This window comes from Melanostigma gelatinosum, assembly GCF_949748355.1.
Source record: "Melanostigma gelatinosum genome assembly, chromosome: 14".
Taxonomy (NCBI): Eukaryota; Metazoa; Chordata; class Actinopteri; order Perciformes; family Zoarcidae; genus Melanostigma; species Melanostigma gelatinosum.
The window spans coordinates 5,801,020-5,816,844 of record NC_136647.1 but is presented as its reverse complement, the minus strand read 5'-3'; the positions used below and the strand labels follow the sequence as shown (position 1 = coordinate 5,816,844).

The 15,825-nt window shown below is 45.7% G+C and overlaps 1 protein-coding gene across 1 annotated transcript in view; it reads left to right on the top strand.

Moving 5' to 3' along the window:
* Positions 1–14,780, top strand: part of tecta (tectorin alpha) — a gene marked incomplete at its 3' end in the record, with an annotated part of 30,539 nt that extends 15,759 nt beyond the window's left edge. The window contains exons 13-32 of the mRNA XM_079283307.1: positions 294–431; positions 534–699; positions 803–1,215; positions 1,482–2,052; positions 2,150–2,760; positions 2,850–3,420; positions 4,570–5,198; positions 5,899–6,556; positions 7,122–7,321; positions 8,000–8,380; positions 10,094–10,380; positions 10,864–11,144; positions 11,616–11,726; positions 11,976–12,178; positions 12,477–12,640; positions 12,735–12,983; positions 13,434–13,596; positions 13,675–13,759; positions 14,043–14,162; positions 14,680–14,780. Coding sequence (XP_079139433.1) covers positions 294–431; positions 534–699; positions 803–1,215; positions 1,482–2,052; positions 2,150–2,760; positions 2,850–3,420; positions 4,570–5,198; positions 5,899–6,556; positions 7,122–7,321; positions 8,000–8,380; positions 10,094–10,380; positions 10,864–11,144; positions 11,616–11,726; positions 11,976–12,178; positions 12,477–12,640; positions 12,735–12,983; positions 13,434–13,596; positions 13,675–13,759; positions 14,043–14,162; positions 14,680–14,780 — 6,102 coding nt within the window. The remainder of the gene's footprint in view (positions 1–293; positions 432–533; positions 700–802; positions 1,216–1,481; positions 2,053–2,149; positions 2,761–2,849; positions 3,421–4,569; positions 5,199–5,898; positions 6,557–7,121; positions 7,322–7,999; positions 8,381–10,093; positions 10,381–10,863; positions 11,145–11,615; positions 11,727–11,975; positions 12,179–12,476; positions 12,641–12,734; positions 12,984–13,433; positions 13,597–13,674; positions 13,760–14,042; positions 14,163–14,679) is intronic.
* Between the last annotated feature and the right edge of the window lie 1,045 nt (positions 14,781–15,825).

The window sequence follows — 15,825 nt, the reverse complement described above, 5'->3', positions numbered from 1 at the left end:
AACATTTAGAAAAAAAGAAATTCACGACCACAGATCCTTGTTTTAACGAGCAGACACCGAGACATGATTTGATCTGCAAATCACCAAAACCATGGGGGACACAAATGAGATTAACTTGACATCACTTTGAATCGATATAATATGATTTCCATCAAATGTTGGCAATCGTAATTCCCAAAATGTTTTTGTTGAATGTTGAAATGTTTCGTCTCCGTTGGGGCATTCTTCTTTTTCTTATGTTATGTTGTTTTTCTCTTTTTAAAACTATTTTCATCCTCTTGTTTGATTAAAAGGTGAACACATTCCAAAGTGTACTAATCTCAGATAGCGTGACGTCCTTCACCATGTTCAACTACGGAGAAATCACATGGAGCACGGGAACAGCCAGTGGTGGAGATCCTTTAACAGGACTGGGTGGGACGACAGCTCAGGTATTCTCACTATGGCCGTGGCTATTTCGTACGTATGTTAATCCTTTCAATGATACTGACAAACATTTCACCTCACGACCCTCACACCTTTCCCCCTTTCAGTCAGGTTTTAATGGTGGAGACATTGGTCACTTCTTCAACCTGCCGGGATCACGGTCAAATGATGTAGTGAACATTGAACAGACAACCAATGTTAATACCCCTGGGCGCTGGTTCTTCCGCGTAGACACTGAACTGGTAGATCCTGCCAATGGCTGCAGCTACAATGGTAAGTTCAAACGTCAAACACTGATATTTATGTCCACACAGGCTTCTCTTATGAAGAACTGTACTTGTAAATATCTTCTCTGTCTTCCACACATCCTGTCCAGGGCGTTTTTACCGACGAGGGGAAGTTTTCTGGCTGTCTGACCAGTGTTTACAGCGATGCCGCTGCCTTGACATTGACAATGAGGTGCAATGCCACGAGGCTCCATGCGGGCAGCTGGAGACCTGCGAGCAGCAAGAAGGGGCCTTTTACTGCCAGCCAACCCGCTCCAGCACTTGCGTGGTATTTGGCGACCCTCATTACCACACCTTCGACGGCTTCCTTTATCACTTCCAGGGAACCTGCTCCTACCTGCTGGCTCGGCCCTGCTGGGAGGTGGCGGGGCTGCCTTTCTTCAGCATCGAGGCCAAAAATGAGAACCGTGGGGTCCCCTTTGTTTCTTGGCTTCGAGATGTCACAGTGGAGGTGTATGGTCACAGAGTCATGTTACCCAAAGGCAGTTTTGGAACAGTCCTGGTGAGAATCTGTGGACCACGTTTTTTGAGTGTTAAGTCGGGTTATGTGGCTACATTTAGAGTAGTTTGGACAGTAAATCAATTACTAATCATCTCTTGGATGCATCTACCTGGATGAATCATAATATCCGAGTACAAGCAGACAATACAGGATTTAAGTTTTAAGAGTTTTGTCACGATAAAGGTAGAAGAAGAAAGTGACAGTACCAAGATGTCTACCATTATCCTTTGTTCCTTTTCTGATTGTTCCTTTCTTCATCTCTCTAGGTGGACGGCTTGGTGAAGACTTTACCGGTCCAACTCCAGCTTGGTGCTATCAGGGTATACCAGTCTGGGGTTGCCATTGCTTTAGAAACAGACTTTGGACTCTTGGTAACCTACGACGGCCAACACTATGCATCCATCTCCCTACCCAGCTCCTACTTCAACAACACTTGTGGCCTTTGCGGTAACTACAACGATGACCCCGCCGATGATCCTGTGCTTCCTGACGGCTCGCTAGCAGAGAGCGTAGTGGAATTAGGGGGCAGCTGGCGAGCAGAGAACACAGACTGGAGGTGTACAGATGGCTGCGCCCAGAACTGCAGCGTGTGTGACGCTCTTACGGAAGCCTTCTACTTTCGCTCAGACTACTGTGGGCTCATCAACAAAACCGATGGACCTTTTAGGGACTGCAGAGCTGTAGTGGACCCTACGGCCTTTGTGTACAGCTGTGTGTATGACATGTGCAGCAACAGGGATAACATCACCACGCTCTGCCACGCCATCCAGGCCTATGCTTTGGCCTGTCAGGCCATTGGTGTCACGATACGACCGTGGAGATCTCGTACCTTCTGCGGTGAGATTCAGTTTGATTCAGTCTACGTAGATTCTTCATCTTACATTCATTCACTTGTGTTATCTGACATCGTTTTTTCTCTCTTACTGGTTCTCAGTCTTGTCGTGTCCGGAATTCAGCCATTACCAAGTTTGCACGAGTGCCTGCCCGGCCTCCTGCTCGGACCTCACCGCTCCCCTGTATTGTGCTCACCCTTGCACTGAGGGCTGCCAGTGTGACCCGGGCTATGTTCTCAGCGGCAGCCGTTGTGTTCAGCTTGAGGACTGTGGCTGTGAGCACAACGACCTCTATTACCCTCTTAATGACACTTTCTGGGCAGGCCTCAGTGGTGAGGAAGGTGAATGTACCCTCCGCTGCACCTGCGGGCCTGCCGGGGAAGTCTCCTGCTTCAACGATTCCTGCAAGGAGGGCGAGGTGTGTGTGGTGGAGGTGGGCTTGCTGGGTTGCTACCCTCGGAGGGAGGGAGTGTGCTCAATCAACCAGAACTCGGTGACAGCCTCCTTTGATGGCACCTTCCTGCTGATCCCAGACGACGGCTCCTACTTCCTGCTGAAGCTGTGCAGTGCAGTGCCAGCGAATGGCTCGATGGTTGAGGTGAAGATGGGCAGACGGCTGGTGAACAAAGGCCCCACTTGGAAAAGACCTGTGATAGTTACAGTGGCTAACCTGGAAGCTCAGATGGGAGGGATAGATTTTGATATCGTAAAGGTTAGTATATTCTCTACAGAGCAAAATCCTTTTTCTCATCTATGTTTAGCTGTTGCATACCTATGGCTGTGTCACCTTTTGTGTTCCAGGTGAATGGTGAACCAGTGGTGCTCCCATACGTCCATCCGATGGAGAAAATGATGATCTACAGAGCACCAGGCAATGCTACAGTGGTGGAGTCCCGTGGTCTGCTTCGTGTCCAGTACACTCGCCAGGGATACCTCAACATCTCCCTCTCCACCCTCTTCTACAACATTACTTGTGGTCTATGTGGCGTCTTCAATAGCAATGCCACTGATGACCTTCGTCTTCCAAATGGACGCCTGGCGGAGTCTGCTGAACAGTTCACAGAGGGCTGGCGGTCCATCGCTGATGACCTCACCTGTAATGGTGACTGCGATGCTCTGTATCAGACGTGCACAGGCTTGCGCCTCTACCAGAATCCTTGGATGTGTGGCAACATCAATGACCCGGGGAATAGTTCATTTCTGGCATGTCATGCAGTGGTCAACCCCTCGCCATTCTTCAGGAACTGCTTGTACAACATGTGTGTAAAGGAAGGGAATCGCTCAGCCCTGTGTTCTTCACTGCAGGCGTATGCCACCGCCTGTGAGGACGCTCAAGTAGGCCTCACTTCCTGGAGGAGCGTCACCAACTGCCGTGAGTTTATGCATCTTCACTTCAAAGCACAGACACTTCCAAAACTGTCTTACTTTGTAGTAACCTGTTAGCAAGAAATCTGGTCGACACATCAAAAACTGAAAAGGTTTTTTTTTAATCTGTATTAACATATAGGACATGACATTAAGTGAGGGGCATATTTCTTCAAAGAATCTTGGCAAGCAGTTTCTTTCTGCTTCCTGTCGCTGTGGTAGATACACAAATATACCAGTGTTTTCATATTTAATTTCCTCTATAACTGCCTATATGTTCCCTTTTTTGGAAGCCAAAAAGTTCATATTTTTCCCGTGTAAAAACACCAAATTGAACTTTACATGTCATTTTGCTTTCTGAAGAACCTGAATATTGATCGTGTTGCTAGCATCAGAACACTGATGTTTCTTGATTGTGCCCAAATCCGATTCACAGGCCTGTTTCAGAGCAGTCCTTTTGACAAAGCTGGAAAAGCACAGCTGGAACGAATAACAATGACAGCGACTCTGTTCCAGCAATTATTGAGATGCAATGTAGCAATTCATTCATTTATTAGTCACACCTGTGTTTAACAATTGAAATTAAAAAGGCCTACCAGTGTTCTTCTTTATATCCACTCCCCCGGTGCTCAATAGTGTTGCACTAATATTTACCTCTTCTTTAAAAGTACTCCACCAAATTCTCAAGCCTTGTAGGCTTGAAAGGTGACTCTGTAAAGCTTGCTCCTTCGCCGACCATTGAAACTTTTCAAAATCACTTCTTCAGCATAATCCCCCTCTCAGCTCTCAGCAATCATATTTTTTTGCCAACATATGGCTCAATTCACTGCTTCCGTTTGTCGCTAGCAGCACAAGATCGTAAAAACATACACATGGATGGACGCTCATGTGGTGGATTATGCTGCAGGAGTGGTTTGAGAACACAATCATTTTCTTTTGCCATAAACTTGTTCACCAGTGGATTCAATTGTAACTGTGGTGAGTCAAAGCTGTCTACATCTGCTACTGGGGGGAGAGATTAAAACTCCTCAAAGCCGCCATTCAATCCTACAGTGGGCGACTCAAATCAAAGGTTTTTGGAGGATTATTCTTGTAATATGGTTTTGATCGTCTTTGCTCCTCTCTTGCCTTCTCTTCCAATGCTCTTCTGTCTTAGCTCTTCCCTGTCCACAGAACAGTCATTTTGACGAGTGCACCGGTGCCTGCCCTCTGACCTGTGCCAACTTAGATGAACCTGAAGAGCCATGCCCTCTGCCATGCCAGGAAGGGTGTCAATGTGAGGAGGGCTTTGCACTCCGAGATGGCCTGTGTGTGGCACGCAGTGATTGTGGCTGCATGAGCCACGGGCGCCAGCTGGTCACTAATCAGACGTTCTGGACGGACTGGGAGTGCCAGGAGCGCTGCTACTGCAATGGTTCTGACAACAGTGTATACTGTCAGTTCACACCCTGTTACCCTGAGGAATACTGCAAGGAGAACGACGGCCTGTACTTTTGCCAGCCGCGCACTGAGGCCCTGTGTGTGGTGGCCGGTTATGGACATTTTCTGCCATTTGGCGGCGTCCCGTTTGAACTGCAGAGCTCTTGTACTCTAAGGATGGCCACCACCAGTTGTGGGAGAGAGAACAGCGACCACACAACCACGAGTGAAACGTTTCCTCAATTTAAATTGGCAGCTCGTAATGAGGAAAGGGACACAGGCCAGGCTATTTGGGTGAGGGGCTTTGTTCTGGAGGTCTACGAGTATGAGATTGAAGTGTCTCGAAGCTACAAAAACACTGTCACGGTGAGTGCATGACGCGTGAATTAAACAAGAGCTATGATTATATAATGTGTTCATATCAGGGCATGCCTGTAATATGCATGACCCCTGAAAGTCACGGTTGTTGTATTTGTGAGGACATGTTATTTCTAATCAAGCCGATTGAATGACCAGGCAGAGGGTGAATTCCTCTTTGATTGGCTTAAGGTGGATCTAATTTCAATGGGCATCTTTTATCAGGCTGGATTTGGCTCAGACAAAATCCCGACCCTGAGCGACATTTGGACTGGGTTCACAAAGCGACTAAAAGATCTGAGGAGGAATAGAAATGACACACATAACCCAACTCACACACACACACACACACACACCAGACTCTTTCTTTTTTATACAATTAGATTATATGAGAAAACGCATATCAGCTCTTTCAGTGAGTCTTCATGTTATCCATTCATCCCCTGGATTTCTACTGCACACTTTGAAAACATGCAGGTCAGTTGGATTAGAAACTATGACTTGGTACAAAAAAATGCTTCTGTCTGAATGTGTGTGTGTGTGTGTGTGTGTGTGTGTGTGTGTGTGTGTGTGTGTGTGTGTGTGTGTGTGTGTGTGTGTGTGTGTGTGTAGGTGTGTGTGTGTGTGTGTGTCAGCTGGTGTGCATCCTAGAATAAGAGCTAAACCTGTTCAAAGTAGAACCAGTTTTATTGAATCTCTCTTCTCTCAGGTGAATAAGGAGCGTTTGGTCCTTCCTCTGAAGCTGGGCACGGGGAAGGTCAACATCTTCACCTGGGGCATGCAGCTCATTCTGGAGACAGACTTTGGCCTGAAGGTGGCCTTTGACTGGAACACTCTCCTCCTGTTGACGTTGCCCCGCGACCTGTACAACGCTTGCTGCGGCCTCTGCCAGGGCATGCCCTTGTCCCCTCCTACCCTTACCACCACTGACTGGGGCATGGCCTGGGCAGAGAGGGACACCTTCTGCCAGGTGGGCTGTGGAGACTCCTGTCCACGCTGTGGCCTGGGAGAGACTAGCGCAGCAAATGACTCCCCTCTCATGGTGGCTGATGCCAACACGAACGCCGACACGGACAATGGGGGAAATGAAGTCGACACAGGCATGCGCTTCCACATCGGGAATGGACTGTATGTGTTTGTGGAGCCGGAGGCGGTGAGGCTTTGTGGGCAAATTGTGGATCGAGGTGGTGCGTTTGCGCGTTGTCACAGCAAGGTGACGCCAGCGTTTTTTTATCGAAGCTGCCTGCAGGACACCTGTTTGGACCAGGGAGCTCAGGATACAGTCTGTAACTGGCTGCAGATGTATGCCAGCACCTGTCAGACCCAAGGGGTGCCTGTTACCGGCTGGAGGAGCGACACGCCGTGTGGTGAGTGCAAGTCTGGGCTCACCGTAGATTGTTTTATTTGTTCAGGTTTCTGAAAACTTGTCTTTCCAACGAAAATGTCTTTGAAACTGTAAATAAGTCCACAGAATACACTGTTAAAAGTTTTAACTGGGACTTTTTTTTGGTGGAAAGTAGTTCCAGTGAACTCCCCTAAAACCAAAGATTGTCTTTTTTCAACATTAATGTTGGTGTGGGTTCAGCAAATGAGATAAGAAGTGTTAATTAGTGGGCTTTATAGGTGTTGGTAGGATTATTCTTGAACTTTGGATGGAGCACTGCTGTTTCTTCTACTTCTTGTCCTTATGCTAAGCTAGGCTAACCATGCCCTGACTCATCTCAAAAAGAAAGTGAATAAGCATGTTTCCCAAAATGTTGAACCGCTCCTTTAAAGAGCTGCCGTAGAGCCACGTAAGCTCTATGAGTGGACTCTCCAATCAAAACTCCGCAAATATTTACCCTTGAAAAGTCATACTGGAAAATGTCCTATGTGCACGATGTATTCAGCGCAGTCGTTCCCTAATATCTTTGCCAACCTGCCTGCCCCCAGTCCAGAGCTGTTCACCTAACAGCCATTACTCCAGCTGTGTGTCGGCCTGCCCGCCCCAGTGCGCCCCAGCCCGCGGCCAGAGGGACTGCAGCCAGGACTGTGTGGAGGGCTGCCAGTGTGACCAGGGCTTCGTGCTCAACGGCAAGGGCTGCGTCCTGCCTCAAAACTGTGGCTGCTACACTGATGGCAAGTACTATGAGGTCAGTCTCACATCCAGCACTACACGGAATTAACTCACCTTAAATCAGGCAGGTATTACAATCTATAAAGGAAGAACTTCACACTGAACTTATGAATTGGAATGTTTCATCAGAATTTTGAATTGTTTGAATCGGGCTGAAACTAAAGATTATTTCCTGTTAATTTTGTTTTTGATTAACTGATTAATTATTGAGGCTGTAGAATATCGGAAAATATAGAAAAATACCCATTCAAATATTGTACATGCCGCACGTGACTAACTGGAGTGCCTACCAACCCTAAAACTGTGAAATAAGACAACCTTGTCCTTTTTTTATGGGCTGCCACATGTGATTCAACAAGCCGTTTAGATTTGGCACCCCATTAGAATATACCTCCATCACCATATTTTTCTCACAAGCCAATCAGAGCAAACTGGACTTTTTCATAAGGGGGGCTAAAAGAGACTAAAATGGAGCGTTTCAGATGGAGGGTGAATACTGTCAGACAGATAGTGTGAGAAAAATAATGTTGGTTTTTTTAACATGTTCTAGTAGAAACCCATAATAGAAGTATGACCCTGATAATGAGCATGATATGTCCCCTATAAAGGCCAAGATGCATTTTTTTTTTTGTCAATCAACTAATACATTCCATGTTTGTGCTCTGGTTTTAACGGAAATCTTTCTTTATTTCAGCCCAAACAGCTGTTTTGGAACAACGACTGTACCAAACGCTGCCAGTGCATCGGACGAAACCTGGTCCAGTGCGACCCGAGGCGCTGTAAGGCAGAGGAAGAGTGCGCCCTGCGGTACGGAGTGCGGGGCTGCTTTGCGCGGCGCTCCCAGCACTGCGTGGCGTCGGGCGGTGGCGTTTTCAGGACCTTCGACGGGGCGTCGCTGCGGCTCCCGGCCTCCTGCTCCTTCGTCTTGTCCACCAACTGTCATAAGCTGCCCGACCTCTCCTTCCAGCTCATTGCTAACTTCGATAAATGGAGCACACCCAACCTCACCACCATCTCTCATGTCTACCTTTACATCAATGAGGAGAATATACTCATCTCAGGCAGCACTGTCAAGGTGAGAGAAGCGGCGGACCCTCGTGCATTTGTCAGTACATCAGCCACATTTTTGAAATACGGATTGACCTTGTTATGATTTCTACACAGCAGTTTGGTTAAATTGCATTGACGCTGACATGTTACATGTAATGTGAAAGGTGTTATATATATAATTAACACCTGACTTTTGGTGTCTTTCAGCTCATTGTTTTGGTTTTATGGTCCACAACTTCAATTTGTCCTTCACTCTCAAAATGTTCTCGAAAATCTTTTCACCAAAAAAAGCTCTGATAAACCCACTGTACACTACCTGATGCTTGGTCCCTTAGCATCACTTTCTTATACTCTGAGTATAAGTGTGTCAGTGCCAAAACGGTCGCAGTAAACACGTGAACATTGTGAATTCAGACAAAAACACTTGCTTACGTTTAGGAAAAAAAGATTGTGGTTTGGGTTAAAAATGCTACTTTCGTCAATTGAAAGTCACACAAAGACAAACATTGTTTGTTTCACGCAGGACATGAACAGCTGCCTCCTGGTTGAAAGTCCTGTGTTTGTTTGAGTGGCCGAAACCCTTTTCTTTGTAAGAGGAAGTTTGTGATATTTCTTCTTTCAAATGCTCCTTGGTCTTGCTTTGATGACATGATTATCTCTATAGGGAGACGATTTCTTGATGTCATCCACTTTCTTTTCATCTGGCTATGTGCCGTCTGCCTTTATCAAACCTCTCCTCTGGAAACTAAACAAACGGTCCCAAGTCAAATCTGCCTTTTCTTGCCAGAGTACTTGCAGTCCAATTTACCAATTACCACTAATAGCCTGGTAGAGCTCCTCGAGTTGAAGCTTTAGGCCATAACATTCCACTGAAAGTGCACTCACAGAGGAAGATAATGGGTTGCTGATTTTTTTTAAATTTCGTCTTAATCCTGCTTGATCTGAGTGAGCTATTTACAGCACGTTTTTCTCAACTGCCTTAAGAACTGTGTTAGCGATAATGGGCTCGGGTCATATTTGCCAGAACAGTAATTACAACACCGTCATAATCTTTGCTTTGGGCTTTCATCTGTTCCTTTCTTTTCTGTTATATGCTACACCTCAGTGACATCCTTTATGAAAATGAAATCAGTTTATGCAGATGACACCCTAATCTACATCCCTGCCCCAGGTAATCACGCTTGCATGTCTGAGCTCAAACACCACTTCTCTGTTTTCATGTCTCTCAGGCTGTAGAAACAAACTGCAATATGTGTTGTCTAACATCACCTTGGTACATTAATTGCAAAAGATTGCACTCATGGTTTCATCTTCGAATTCCCTCCTCATGTTCAACAATTAAGGACATGACTAGAATTATGATATTTCCTTATTCTATGAGAATTTCTGGACATGATTTTGACCTAAGGGCATGTCTCAGAGGTCTCCAGCTGTAAAACATGGTTGAAAACGACCGAAATGAACTCAAACTAACCCACCATAATCGGTTTATTTCGATTTCTGTTACTAGAGTTTTGAATTCTATTAAGTTATGTATTAAGGAGTAACATAAGTGACGTCACCGCCATCAAATCTGCAATCCTGCTTGTGTCAAAGGGAAGGCCTATTATTACTTAAGTGACAGTGCAGAAGTTGGCATGTAATGGTGTGTTATGCTGGCCACTGAAAATAAATGAAATAAAGTAACTTGTGTCTTATCTCAGATATGTAAAGCTGTCCATCTCCTGTGTCTTCACAGGTCAATGGTACACCAGTATCAGTACCGTTTCTAACTGGGCTGATGACACGTCTGTCGACGTCCGAAGGTTTCATTGTCATCGACACACCCCAGGACATCCAGGTCCGGTACAACCACTTTAACACCCTGAGCATCACGATGGGCCAGCGGCTTCAGAACAAGGTGTGTGGCCTCTGTGGGAATTTCAATGGAGACCCCAGTGACGACTACATCACCTCCAGGGGGAAGCCGGCTGTCAGCGCCCTGGAGCTGGCCCAGAGCTGGAAGACCAACGGTATGCAGAACAGGTGGGTGAGGCTTACAAACATGTACACTGTTTACATGTATATCATCCAACAACTCATCTTTCAGACATCAAAACGCAACATTAGAGCTGTTCTAATCGCCATAGTAACAATGACGACATGTATTGTGAAAGGGGTCTGTCATAGTGACGAACTCTCAGAGATTCATCACAAAGCTCTGCAGTTCTTTCAGCGTCTTTCGTTTATTGTTTTGGCTTTGCAGGCAACAAACACATCCCTCTCCATCATGCTGGTTTAGAAAGTGAAATATCTCACAGCACCAGATATTGTTGCCGACTAGCTTAGAGGGTGCTGCTTCTCCCATCACTCAAATGGCTGGCACTTCTTCTGCCATCGTGTGTCTTTTAACCAGTCCTTGCTCAGCGTACATACACTAGTTACAGATCGGAAAAAGTGTCACAAGCAAATAAGAATAGTGATAAAATAATAACTTTGATAGTTGGCCGTTTGGTCTTCCTCCTCCAGTTGTGATGAAACCCAGTTTGTGGCTCTGGCTCAGTCCTGTGACAACACGGTGGTGCTGGCGCTGCAAAGTGAAGATGCCTGTCAGAAGCTCACCCAGCTGAAGGGTTTCTTCCAGCCGTGCCACGGCCTGCTGGATCCCCGGCCCTTCTACCAGTCCTGCTACCTGGACGGCTGCTACAATCACCAAAAGGCTCAGGTCTGCGGCTCTCTGGCGGCCTACGCAGAGGCCTGCCGCTCCATGGGCACCCTCACCACCAAGTGGATCACCCAGGAGAACTGCTGTAAGGGCACCGCGAGGCACCAGCCTCTCTCAACACACACACACACACACACACACACACACACACACACACGGCTCTGCATGTGTCTTGTAAAGATTTATGGTTGGCAGATGAGTGTATGAAATGTTTTTTGTTTTTTTTAGTAAGAGGAAACTAACCTTTCAAGCTAATCGAGATGAAACTATAATAGTTGGGCGTTAACAGGCTCTTGTTTGTTCCTCTCATTACTGAAACAAGCCTTTGATATTATATTTAATATTATAAGCAGGCAACAATAATTAGAATACCGGCATTCAGGCTCCCTCATGTGGCTCAAAGGTGTACTGCAGAAGTAAACATTAAATAAGAGAATATGGAAGAAATTCTACAAATGTATTTCTCCTGCATCTTTGTGAATGATGAATATGCGTGTGAACTTCTTGAGCTAACAGCGTGTGTGACAGCTCACATTGTGTGTGGACCTGTCTTTAGCAGAATGGATCTACGACCCCTGTGCAGGAGAGATCTGCACAAACTCCACCTGTGAGCTGGAGAGCGATGGTGACCTGTGTGGCTGCCCGGAGTTGCCTACCAGCACTGGAGGTGAGTGCTTCACAATGCAATGAGGTATCATCACACCTTTCCCCTGTTTTAATCCTGACCCAAGTAGTTTGCAGTAAATTAGGGGTAGCCAAACTTTTTTTGATTCTGGTCCACATTCAGAAACAAAATCTAAGGAGTCACAGGCCACGCCACAGTGAATGAGTCGTTTTCAACCAGTGACACTGCAAAAACAAAATCAGTCTCACGCTGCCATGTGCAGTACTTGATGTCTGTCCGTGTGTCTGGCAGGCGATGATGACATCATCCAGGCGGAGGTGAACTGTAAGCATGCTCAGATGGAGGTCTCCATCTCCAAGTGTAAGCTCTTCCAGCTGGGCTTTGAACGAGAGGACGTCAGGGTCAACGACGAGCACTGTGCCGGCATCGAGGGAGAAGACTTCATCTCCTTCCACATCAACAACACTCAGGGACACTGTGGCTCCATCGTGCAGGTCAGCTTTCATTCAGTCATTTTCTTACTTGCTTCACGAGTGTTGGCTGTTCTGATTACTTTGCTTTCCAGCTAGATCGGCTTTTTTTATCACCGTTTATTTTTCTAAAACCTGCCTCTATTCTTTTTACTTTTCTTCCACTCAAAGTCTGGCAAGATACATTATTCCCCAAACTCGTACTCAGGCACCTTGAAGCCAAAGCAGTGGCTTAAACTTGCATTCTTTCGAATAGCCATCAGGGGCTTACCGGATTGATCGTGATCTTCTCATCTCACTTGCTTCCCTGTTTTCCTGGCAGTCGAATGGCACACACATCATGTATAAGAATACTGTGTGGATAGAGAGCGTGAACAACACCGGGAACGTCATCACCAGAGACAAGACCATCAACGTGGAGTTCTCCTGCGCCTACGAACTGGACCTGAGGATCTCGCTGGAGACCGTCATCAAGCCCATTCTCAGGTTAGATAGAGCACATGTAGGATAATAGGTGTACTTCAGTGGAAACATAATGTCTATGGCTAGCCATAACAAGCAGCTACGTCTTCTCCTCCAGTGTGATAAACCTCACCTTACCGACCCAGGAAGGAAACTTCATCACCAAGATGGCTCTGTATAAGAACTCCTCGTACCGAAACCCGTACAGGGAGGGCGAGGTGGTGCTGAGCACGCGAGACATCCTCTTCGTGGGCGTGTTTGTGGAAGGAGCAGATGAAAACCAGCTGATCCTCATAGTAAACATGTGCTGGGCCACGCCGTCCCGCCACAGCAGCGACCGACTCCGCTACATCATCATAGAGAGAGGGTAGGCTTGGACACCCCACAAACACACACACAATGTAATCCTCCTTGGCATCACACACGCAACTAATGATTTTTCTCATTGCTGATTAAACCGGGGGGCCGATAAAATCGTGAAAATTGCTGATCAAAATGTCCTAGACCCACAGATGGTGTCTTCAAATAGCTTGTTTTGTCCAAAACAGTTAAAAAGCCAAAGATATTTGATTTTCAAGGATAAACAGCAGCAAATCCCAACACCACAACCAGTGAATGTTTGGAATTTTTGCTCGAAGCTGAAACATTGAATCTCTCATCAGATTATTTCAGGATGAAAAGAACTGATAAAAAGCCAAATTTTAAAGTAGCAGTGCTTATTTTCCGCAGTATGAAGTGCAGATGGTGGCTGATGCTGTGGATAAAGGCCAATGGACACTCAACACAGTCTATTCCTGTAATACCTGTCTCTCTCTAGGTGTCCAAACATTAAGGACAACACCATCGGCATGGCAGAGAACGGCGTCTCACTCACCTGTCGCTTCCACGTCACCGTCTTCAAGTTCATTGGGGATTACGATGAGGTCCACCTCCACTGTGACGTCACCCTGTGCGACTCTGAAACGCACGCCTGCAAAGTGGTGAGAAAACCTCAAAAGTGAAAAGTGGTGATGAAACAATGCGTGCTGTACTGATGTGTGTGTGTCCTGTGCATCCAGAACTGTCCACACAAGAGACGCATGTACTCGGAGGACAGTGATCATAAAGAGCACATATTGTCTGTGGGACCCATAAGAAGGAGAGGTAAGTAAGGTATTTTAAGAGCTGACCTACTAGCTGTCATAATTCTCTTTGGTATTCCCTCTTAAATCTGTGGAAATCTGCACAGGAGTCAAAGCAAAACAACTCATAATTGAATTTCTCATATCCTCAAGAAACATTTTAAATACATGGCCGGTGTTGTCCAAGTTCACGTCACAGAAATGATTCATTTCCAAATCTAATTCCAGCACTTTCCACAGCTATTCAGTCAAATTCCAAAGCTTTTTGGGGACTTTCATGACTCCCCTGTGACGTCTACCTTTAGAATCAGACTGGTGCGAGGAGGAAAACGGAGGCTGTGAGCAGATCTGCTCCAGTAAGACGACCGGACCGGTCTGCAGCTGTGTGACTGGGATGCTGCAACGAGATAGGAAAAGCTGCCGGAGTAAGCACCAGACACACAAGTACTCACGAAAAAACACATAGTACTGCAAAGCTGGTTAATGTCACACGAGGTAGAATCATACCAACTCAAGATGAAGTGATTATAAAGCAGAGCGCTGCGATGATCTGACGTACCCGTAGTAGGAATGCTGAATTCATCTCTACTTGTGTATTACTTGTTCACATCTACGTCTCCCTCATTTTTCCAACAAGCCTCGCTTGTCACAGTCTCTTCATGAAACACTGCTGTGGATATTTCACAGGAGCAGCCTGTACAACTTCACAAGTAACACAAGCTGGACAATTGGTGCAACTTTGATACCGATTTGATCAAGAAATGTTGGTTTATCTCATTTACCTAATGTACTAATGTACCACATGTGTTTATTTATTTAAATATATAACAATCAAAGCTATATACGTATATATGCATATGTATACACAACACATTTGTGACGTAACACAAGAAAAAGCGCCACCGAGCGTCCTATATAATTAATTGTTTCTTCTTTTCCCAGCTGTGAGCTCGAGCTGTAACCTCACACCTGCGGTCTCTCTGCTGAGCATCAGCGCTGTGATCTCCATGCTCCCGGCTCGTGTTCACACTCTCCTCTCCTAACACCCTGCGAGCCAAGGGGACATATGAAAAAGAATAAAACACAGAGAAGACTTGAAGATGCACAACGTTTACCAGCATTAATTAGCCAGTAGATCAGCTGTGTTCCAGTCAAAAATATCCAAACAGGACACTGTGCATTCACAAATGTTTGAGTCCACTTATTATTGATGAGACCCGAAGGTAACTAAACAAGAAAAGTAAGTCCCTCCTCCTTTGTTTCCACACATCAGGACACCTCACTGTGTATTATCATCTACTTAAAGCCAGTATGTGTCGAGATTTTAACATCTTTGGCTCTTTTTTGTTGAAGAATGTGTGCATTACTGTCTGCCACAGTGTCTTTTTATACCACCACCAGATGGCACCAAAGTCAGACATTTTCGTATCCCTGCTATGTTGTGTTTAAGGCAGTCATTCCATAGACTTGTTCAGGACCCATGGGTGGGTTAATTAGGGTCGCCAAATAAATTAGCAGAACTTCCTCTGTCGTCTTTTATTCAACATTCAAATCTGCAGTCCACCTTTGAGACACGTGACGGAGCCTTCATGTGTGTTCTGATAACTGTAGCCTACTTATGATTCTGAAACTAATGTGACAGGCTACCGATCGTACGTTCTGTTCTTTTTAACCGATTAGATAAAACAAACAAGAGCCTGTGAACTATTATGAGGCCGATTGTGAATTGGGTCGGGCCAAGAATTGATACCTCAGGAAAAGAAACAGCAGATGAATCAATAATGGAAATAATGATTACATTCAGCCCTAAAAGCAGCAGACCTGCATGTATCCTGCATTAATTACCATGGTCAATACCATCCAGGTGTGTCATAAGTTATCCAGGTGTGTCTGAAATTAAAAGTGTATGGATAAAAATTCTTCTGACTTAGACGGTAGATCTACTGGCTTTAACCAGAGCAGAGCTGATCTATTAACTTCCTGTTTGAACTACTCAAATTATAATGTACATCAGTTTGTGGCAGCAAAGAGGAAAGGATGATGTATTTCATAATGTAAAATGAAGTGAGTATTTATGTGTGAGAAGGG